At 38.7% G+C, this 9,630-nt stretch overlaps 3 protein-coding genes across 3 annotated transcripts; 1 reads left to right on the forward strand and 2 right to left on the reverse strand.

Moving 5' to 3' along the window:
• Nucleotides 1–71: 71 nt before the first annotated feature.
• On the reverse strand, nucleotides 72–320 carry SPOG_04988 (uncharacterized protein; the record flags this gene model as incomplete). Its single annotated transcript, XM_013170564.1, has 1 exon — nucleotides 72–320. One exon carries the CDS (start codon nucleotides 318–320, stop codon nucleotides 72–74), a length of 249 nt encoding a protein of 82 aa, XP_013026018.1.
• An 820-nt stretch (nucleotides 321–1,140) lies between these two features.
• Nucleotides 1,141–1,585, reverse strand: SPOG_05779 (uncharacterized protein). Its single transcript, XM_013170565.1, has one exon. The coding sequence runs from the start codon at nucleotides 1,388–1,390 to the stop codon at nucleotides 1,241–1,243; it is 150 nt and encodes a 49-aa protein (XP_013026019.1). The 5' UTR covers nucleotides 1,391–1,585; the 3' UTR covers nucleotides 1,141–1,240.
• A 46-nt stretch (nucleotides 1,586–1,631) lies between these two features.
• Nucleotides 1,632–9,379, forward strand: SPOG_04989 (uncharacterized protein). The gene has a single exon (XM_013170566.1). It carries the CDS (start codon nucleotides 1,830–1,832, stop codon nucleotides 8,760–8,762), a length of 6,933 nt encoding a protein of 2,310 aa, XP_013026020.1. The 5' UTR covers nucleotides 1,632–1,829; the 3' UTR covers nucleotides 8,763–9,379.
• The last annotated feature ends 251 nt before the right edge of the window (nucleotides 9,380–9,630 follow it).

Raw genomic sequence — 9,630 nt, forward strand, 5'->3', positions numbered from 1 at the left:
CTATTAAAGTTGTTTTGAAGCGATTTGGTGCACTCAATCATGAGTTATTACCGAAAAACTTTGTGTTTACATCAAAAAGTTGGCACTTGTTGTGAGTAGTAAGGGTAATGCCTAAAAATTGGTGGTAGTAGTTTCTGGTATACGGATACGAAGTTGGTATACGCATACGCATACGAAGTGAATGGTATACGAATACGGAGTGGTATACGGAGATGGTATACGAATACGAAGTGGTATGGTATACGTGAGATAAGGTATACGAAGTGGTATACGGGAGATGGTATACGACGAAATACGAATACGAAAAACTGTATACGCATACAGAATTGGTATACGTATACACGGGTTTGACAAAGTGGTATGCTACCAAGTGGTTCTACCGAATTTTTTTTTTTTCTTTTATTTAATTTTTATTATAATTTGTTAATTATTAAAATATTTTTTAGAGCAAGTTTCGAGGGTTGTTGATGAGATAATATTTTTATTATTTTATTCAATGTAAAAAGAAAATACAATTTTATTAATGTTGTTCTGAAGCGATTTGGTGCGCTCAATCATGAGTTATAAGCAAAAAAGTTTGTGTTTAGAACCGGTAAGGATAATGCTTAAAAAGAAGTGGTAGTACTCATGGTGGTGGATAATAAAGTTTGCTATAGTGTTATATATGGCAAGACATTGTTTATAATATTACAAGAGGGATACCACACTACACGTTCTGATTCAGTAATTAAAAAGAAGGAGCAACACTTGAGTGTCATAGTTTATTCGAGTGGATTATAACGTAATGTTGTAATTGCCACTTTCAAACTATTGTTCTTTTCGTTACGGTTGAACGAAATACTACAAGAGCATACCTTGCTTTACGGTATGGTTCAGTAATTTAAAAGAAGGAGCAACTCTTGAGCGTCATTGTTTATGTGAGTGGATTGTGTCGTAATTTTGTATTACCTCTTTTCAAACTACTGTGCTTGTCGCTATAGTAGTAAACCCGTTGTTGAACGAAACTTGGTATACGCTACGTGGGTTTGACAAAGTGGTATACTACCAAGTGGTTCTACCGAAATTTTTTTTGGTTTTATTTCATTTTTATTATAAAGTTTTAATTATTGAAATATTTTTTACAACAAGTTTCAAGGCTTGTTGATGAGATAATTTTTTTATTATTTTATTCAATGTAAAAAGAAAATACAATTTTTTTAAAGTTGTTCTGAAGCGATTTGGTGCGCTCAATCGTGAGTTATTAGCGAAAAACTTTGTGTTTGGATGTAGTAAGGGTAATGCTTAAAATTAAGTGGTAGTAGAATACCCATAAACAATAAATAGGTGCAAAGGTAGGATTCGAACTCTTGACTCCCTCAAATAGAACTTTATAGAAAAAATTAAAAATCATATGACCACTGAGTCAGGAGTGATTTTTCTGATAAAAATGCGGAAAAGTAATTATCTTATCTACATCACTAGATAATGTGATAGTTTTTACCGATAGGGTGAAATTTTCAAGGGGCTCTGTTTGGACTGCGTTTTCTTTATTTCTTTTGTTCAATTGTTTCAATTGTTTCAATTGTATAAATATCAGTGATTCTTTGTCGAAAAAGAATACAAAGAGAAAATATGGTTCCATAATATATATATATATATATATATATATATATAGCTTGTTTCAAGAAATGGCTTTTTCTGATTGCAAGCGTCTTTTGTTGTTTTTGATAATTATACAATCACTACTAACTAACACTAGCTAACTAGCTAGCTATACTAAAAAAAAGTTTTAAAACTTAGTTAGTTAGTGAGCACTTAACTTTCTTTGGAAAAGAAAAGTAAAAATAACGATGCTTTCTTGCAAATTTTGCTGTCAAGTTTTTTCTACCACGAGTGCTCTGGAATATCACCATCGAAAGTCTCATCAAAATGTCGTCAATGTTGCATTGTCATCATGTATAAATGGTAAGTCTGATAATGTTGTAAAGATGATTCGAAATGAAGATGGATACTTTGTTTGTAATTGCAAAAAACGATATAGGTTTCCCCAAAAAGTTATGCAGCATGTGAGACGGTGTCTTTGGTTTGGTGAACAGCTAGAAGAAAAACCAAAGGAATCGACGAAAACCACCCAAAGTACCAACTGTTCTTATATGGATCATATGAATCATATGGAGGTGGTGAACGATGATGAAGATGATGAAGAAGAAGCTGAGGGTGACGAATTAAGATCTGCTGTTGTTGTTGTTAACGATGAGGATGAGGATGATGATGATGATGATGATGATGATGAAGATGACGATGAACACTATGGAACAAGGTCAAAGAAAACCAAAGTGGATTCCCAAGCTTATAATGTCAACACGAATGCGATTATGAACTCGACGCCAACGAAAACCTCCAAGAAAATGAACAATGAGAATACTTTACCTCTTCAGAATCTTTCTAAACTAATCTTCAATTTTAATTCTACTGGTACTGCTACTCATACTCATACTCATACTTCTAATCACCTTGAGCCATCTGCAAGAAAAACTGCATCTTCTGTTGCGAGGATTGATGTTGAAAGTGATGATGACAACGGTACTAATGTCGGCGGTATTGGTATTGGAGAAAAAAATATTTGGCAAGTTACCCAAGACGATCGTTCCTGCTCCAAACAATCACCTTTTTACCATATAAACCAAAAGTTAGCTACCTATGGTTTGCAAATTTTGTCGATACGAGCTTTATCTTGCGTGGAATGTGGGTGCCTTTTGGATATGGAGTATTTGAAGCGACATATGCAAAGATTTCACAAACTTCACATTGAACGCGCTGATGATCTGTGTAGAGAGCTGAATGATTGGAAGCTGTTGAGTCCGTCAATAGTTTCCAACTGCCGCTCTTCCCAATGTGATTTATATCCGCACATAGCAGGATTACCAGTTCTATTGAATGGATACGAGTGTGTAATTTGTTATGACAATGGAGGAGGCTATGTACATGGAAATCTTGATACGTTTTATCATCATATACGACGACATCATGGAAAAACATTGAGTATGAAAGATTGTACACGACGCGTATCGCTGCAATCGGTAAAGAACAAAAGCGTTCAGAGACATCAGTTTTTCAAGGTGGATTTTGCTCCTGTGGTGGGGGAAGATGGACAGAATACCATGGATTGGATGATAGATTTATGGTTTGAGAAATACATGAACCGTGATTCTAACGCTAACGCTAATGACAACGGTGATGACGGCCTCAAGGATGGAGGAAATGATAATGAAAATTACAACGAAGATTATTACAATGAAAATGACGACGTCGAGGATACGGTGAATGCACGCGAAAAAAGTCTAATTAACCAACAACTTGGATGGGGAGCGATTGTCAAGTCACTGGGCAATGACTGGAAACAATTGATCCGTTTTCAATACGTGGATGGAACGCTAAACTCGGAAACTATTCTAGAAGAATTGATTCGTTATTACTACCGGGGATTTCAATACTTGGATTGGATGATGACTGGCACGAAAAAGATGTTTACGGAAGGTGGAAACTATAGTGCTCAAGAGCGTGGATTAAGTAAATTAGAACAAAAGGGTACAGTCATTAGATATTCGCAAAGAGTAGCCCAATATTTGGTGTTTTTATTGCGACGACCTGGAAGTGAGACCATTCGCGGACATTTGGAAAGGATGTGTAGCATTGTTGCTGAAGTCAAAGCCGGAAAAAGGAAAAAGGAGCAGCAAGTGGAAAACGACGACAATGCTCAAGTTGAACGCGGAGAAGCAGAAACCCAAGAAACAGAAGCAGAAGCAGAAGCTAGTGCAGCTATTGCTATTGCTGATGTCGCTAATGGTAATAGTTATTATGTTGAGGATGACCTTGATGGAGATGGCGGCGACGTTTGTATGGACAAAGAAGCTCTGCGAGAGCAAATATTGGATGAAACTGAGGAAGCTGAACGTGAACGTGAATGTGCTTTGCAGATGAAGAGAGAGCAAGAGGAGGAAAAGCGTCAGCAGAATGAAAATGAGGATGAGAATGAAAGTGCTGCTGCTGGTACTGCTGACGACGACGGCGACAATGTTTACGATGAAGAAAAGAAAAGCGAAAAGCAAGATAGAAAGGGTTTTTACTTTCAAAAGGATGCTGCATACTCTGAATTACATGAAGCATTAAAGCTAGCTTTTCTGCAGCAGTATGAATTTTCCCAGAATGTTCGAAACACGGAAATAGTCAAGTTCTTGGCATGCTTGTCTTTGCGTGGTGACGGGACCTCCAAGTATGCGTTTGAGATCTCGTCGTTCTTTGCCCCACTTATTTATACGTGTCGTTTGGTTGCTGTGTGTGAATTGCAACGGCTGGTCGATGAAGGACGAATCACTTTATCGTCGATACCAGAGTTTCATATGGCGGGTTCTTTTGCATATACCCATGTTTTTCGCTTTATTTCACTGGGAAAAAGGAATTTATACGATGTTTTATACGAAACGCAGAAAGTTGTTCGTGATGTGACCAGAACAGAAGGATATGCGAATGTTTTGCAAGGTTTGAGCCCAACCACGGTGTTGTTTCAACCCTCCAACAATTCCAAGTACCCTTATATTGGAAGCCATATAAACAATATGGTTGTCTTTGACATAAACGATCTGCATGAACTGTATGAGACTATGTTTGCAAAACTCCAGTTGGCTTTTGAAGAGCTGTGTTTTGGTGTGGATGTGGAAAAGCTTTTGCCAAGTTCTCTGATACAATCGATAGGTGATGATATCAACAACAGCAGGCTTGGGTATTCATTTTTTAAAGAGTCAATGGATATTCGAATGAGCAAAACTGTGTTGTTGCGAACTGTATTTAAGAATGATGAACTTCGACATCGATTTTTACCAGCCGTATCCAGGGATGATTTGTACAATTTTATTGCAGAATTGTTGAAGACGAAAACGAAAACGAAGACCAAGACCAAGACGAAGACCAAGAAGGCAAAGAAGACAAAATTGGAAGTGAACAAAGTTAATGCTACAGATGAAACAAGCCAAGAAGAAGAAGAAGACGAAGACGAAGACGAAGACGACGACGATGACGACGACAACAATGAAGAAGATTCGACGAAGCCAAAGCCAAAGCCACACTTGTCATCATTGGCAGATTTTGATGAGGTTTTCTTGAAGGATTTACGGTGGTCAAAAGCTGCTGTTGTGAATTATGAAATGAAGGCGACGAAATTGAATGAGTTGTTGTTTTGTTTGGTCTATATCTCTGCAGGGCAGCCAGCGAGAGCTCAAGAGATGGTATACTGGACGTTGAAGAATTCAAAGCACAAGTCGCGAGAGCTATATTTGATGTTTGGAAGATTAATGATTTATAGCCGGTATGATAAGACACGAAACATGAAGTTTGCAGAAAAGCCGATTCCTCGATTTCTGCCTGAGGCTCTGTCTAATTTGGCACTTCGATACTATGCTCTAGTACGACCTTTTCAGGCTTTCTTGAGTTATATGATGACGGGGGACAGGAAAGCAGCTTCCGTGTATACGAATGCGATGTTTGTTGTGAATGGTGGGAAACGCTTGGAAAGTAATATGCCGTATCGAATATTTCCGAAAGTAACACATGATTGCATTCGAAAAGCTTTAGGTTTCCGAAATTATCGACATATTGCTCATTACTTTAAAGAAAAAAACTTGGAGGAGAACGACTTGAGCAGAAATTCGTATTTCGATCTACAGGCTGGACATACTCGGAGCACGGCGCTTCTTATCTATGGACGTACGATGGATAATTTGCATTACTTGCCCGCAGACTATTTCGCCAACTTTTTTCGAGCAAGTTTTAAATGGCAAGAGTTATTACAAATCAAAGAGAATTCCACTCATGGACTGCTGGTGGAGCCGGGTAACCCTATTATCAAAAGGATTGACCAACTTGAGGAACGAATGTATTATGTATATAGTGGAGAATTTGCCAAATTGGAAAACAAATTGGGATTACAAGCAAAGTGTTTGCCATCATCGACGACAACGACGAAAGCAAGACTTCAAGTTGAAGAAGACGAAGAAGACGAAGGAGACGAAGGAGACGAAGGAGAAAAAGGAGAAGAAGATGATGATTATGATAATGATGTTGCCTCTAGTGGATATAAACGTAAACGTGGATTTGGAGCTGCAGCTGCAGTTCCAGCTCCAGCTGCAGCAGGACGTGTTACAAAGTCTACAAATCTTGTGGCTACTAGTATTCCGAAAACGACTGAAAAGCTGTGGACAGATTACAATATTGGTTGCGCTTACCCTTCGCAATTACTTGTACAACTTTGTTGTTGGGCATTGTCGCAATTTTGTGGAGTGGGTGCAAAGTTTCGATCTATGAAACAGTTTCAATCAGTCTTATTTTCCATACAAGGTCGGGTAAATTTGATTACTGTACTTCCGACTGCATCGGGTAAGTCATTTTCGTTTTTATTACCAGCGTTGGTTGATAAAAAAGTTCGACCAGGCATGACCACGCTTGTTCTAGTGCCTGTTATGTCTTTAAGGGAAGATTTGATGCAAAGAGTGAATCGAGCAGGACAACTTGTATGTTGTAGTAGCTGGACACAATACCGAAACCAACAGGTCACTCCGTCTTTAAAACTTCCAGACCTCTTTATTCTTACGTACGAGTCGGCGTTATCGAATTCAGGGCTAGCATTTTTTGAAAGTCTTGGGGTTGCTGGGCGCTTAGCTCGCGTGGTGGTGGATGAAGCACATAGTCTGTTGACGGATACGACTTGGAGGTGTACTTTGCTAAAGGCGTCGAGATTGTCGGGTTTGTTTGCACCGATTCATCTCTTAAGCGGAACGTTTCCACGAAAATTGGAGTCATGTGCCAGGCAAACTTTTTGTGCCACGTTTAATGTTTTAAGAGATGTGTCGACAGCGCGAGAGAATATTTTCTACTTTTTACGTCCGTTAGTGGCAAATGAGTTTTTGCAGGACTTGCACACTCTGATGAAAAGAGCTGATGTTTACGAAGGTGATGGTCGTGTCATTATTTTTTGCCAAAAGAAGAGTACTGTGGATTACCTGCAACGAAAGATTCAACGGTCAGACATTTTCCGTCGCACAGGCGTTACAATTTACACAGGAGATTTAGAGGAAGAGGAACGAAGGAACTCTTTTGAAAAGTTTCGAAACCCGAATGGTAAGACTAGAATCATGGTGGCTACAAAGGCGTTTGGAGTTGGAATCAACTATGGTGGAGTTCGTCTGGTAGTTCATTATGGATCGCCGACGTCTTGTATAGAGTACGCTCAGGAGACTGGACGAGCGGGAAGAGATGGTAAGTATGCTATCGCGGCTCTCTTTTATGAATATCACGATTCTATGTGGTCTGAGCATGTCGAGGATACGATGAAGAATTTTTTAAAAGATGATACGTTGTGTGTTCGATCGTTTCTGGGAAGTGAGATGGATAGCGAGTGTGTTTGCTGCCCTGCGTTTGGGAATTGTGTTTACTGTTCTCGTTGCTCAGAAGGGTTTCTTAGTGAGCCAGCTATTTCAGGCATTCATGGGAAAGGAACAAATGTGGCTGATGATGATGATGATGATGGTAAAGTTGCGGCCGCTGTCTCGTATACAGATGAAAACAGTCGGGTTTCAAATTGCGCTTGGTTGAAGACGTCGACGCCAAAATCAACAGGAGATGGACGCTACTATAATTCTTCTCGTTCTTTAGAAGAGATGGAGGATGTGGTAACCCCGAAGCTTTCTTCTTCTTCTTCTGCTTCTTCTACGAATCTCATTTCGGGACTTTCTAATGATTTTTGTTTTAGGGGCTCAAAGACCAAAGGCCGCCACGGTAGAACAGCGGAGGATTCTTTAAAAAGCGGTACTTCTACTAGTAGTACTCCACTATTGGGTGGTGATCTATCTGGGACAACACTGGTGACACCGAACAGCTCGTCTTCCCCTATTACTATTTCGCCGACGTTGAAGAAAAGTTATCACGTTTCAGGTAGACTAGCCACCGATGAAGAACTTGAGAAAGGTGGTTTACGTAAAGCCAGTGTTTACGATACACATTCACCATATTTGTCGTTTAAGAACCGTATGGCTGCATATGATTATGATTCACCCGTTAGCCCCGTTAGAAGCACTGTGATTAGAAGGAATGATGATGATGATGATGATGATGAGTATCAACAACAACAGCTACAACAGAAACAGAAACAAAAGCAACAACAATTGCAACAGCAACAGCAGCAACAACAATTGCAGCATAGTAGAATGTTGGAATACGGGAACCGTGTTGAAGGCATCAAAGGACAATGGGCAAAGACACTTGACAAGTCAACGTCAGTTGAACGATTCTTCAACGAATGTAAAGACGTATGTTTGTTTTGTCTTATTATGGACCGCAATTCAAATTTCGTAGTTCATGAGAACGGCAAGTGCCCCATCGACTTGGGTACCTGTTTTAAGTGCCGGAAATCGAATCACTACAAAGACAAGTGTACAATGGACGTTACGTTTCGGGGACTTTGTCTTTGGTGTGGATTAACAAAGTTTGAACATGATGTTGCTGATATGGGCTACAGCCCACAATGTTGTTCTTGGGCGAGGAGACGGTTGATACCGGTTACTTATTTGGCTTGGAACAGTTCGCGGTACAAGAATTTAATCGCAAATGAGTTTTTCGATGGGGATACTCGTGACAAAACTTTTTATGAGTTTGTCTGTAATTCTAGCACGAGAAACTCTGGATTTGTTCTTGTGATTAGATATATTTTGAGTGATCTTATGCGTCTCTTTTAACTAGCTAACGAAGTAACCAACTAACCAAAAGAATTGGAGAATGGAAAAGGAGAAAAGAGAAGAAGAAGAAGAAGAAGAAGAATATAATGATTCTTCAAGGGTCGTTGCCTCTGTGTCCCGGGGACGGCGATGGCACAAGAAAGAAAAAACAAGAGTAGGTGTATCTCTACACCTGTGTGCATGTGTTGTGTGTGTGTGTTTGCGAGAGCGATATAGATGATGAAAGGATAGATGGACGTTTAAAACGTGTCTGTTGTTTTGCTACGGTTCAGCAAGACGACGTTAAAACTGAAGAGTTGGTGGTTGTTTGTCTGGTGAAACAGAAAGAACAATGCACATTCTAAAGACAGACATTAACTGATTGTAAATGGATAAAACAGCATCAAAACGTTTGGTACGGTTTATCAAACGTGCTTTCGAACTTGAACTTGAACTAGAACTTGAACTTTGTGTGATTTCAAATGTCTTGAAATTTTAAACTCTTGAAACTTTTGCAGATAATTCAATTTATTTTCAAACGGATCGTCTATTTATATAAATATGTATTATATATCTTGGTTCTTTGAAAAGATTTTCGTTGAAAGAAAAGAATAGCAAAGAAATAATAATAAATGAAAAGTTTATGATTATGTTTGAATAGACAATAGGCGAAAGAGTAGTTTAAAATGAGTATGAATATGACTATGAGTATAGATATATATTTATATAGTTTGTCTACGCTTTCTTGTTTGTGTTTGTATCGAGTTATTCAAGTTTAAATTTTTCATGTGCGCTGTTGACAGTTACAAGTCTAAGTCTAAGTCTAAGTCTAAGTCTAAGTCTAAGTCTAAGTCTAAGTCTAAGTCTAAGTCTAAGTCTAAGTCATAGT

Source organism: Schizosaccharomyces cryophilus, assembly GCF_000004155.1.
Source record: "Schizosaccharomyces cryophilus OY26 unplaced genomic scaffold supercont4.11, whole genome shotgun sequence".
Lineage (NCBI taxonomy): Eukaryota > Fungi > Ascomycota > Schizosaccharomycetes > Schizosaccharomycetales > Schizosaccharomycetaceae > Schizosaccharomyces > Schizosaccharomyces cryophilus.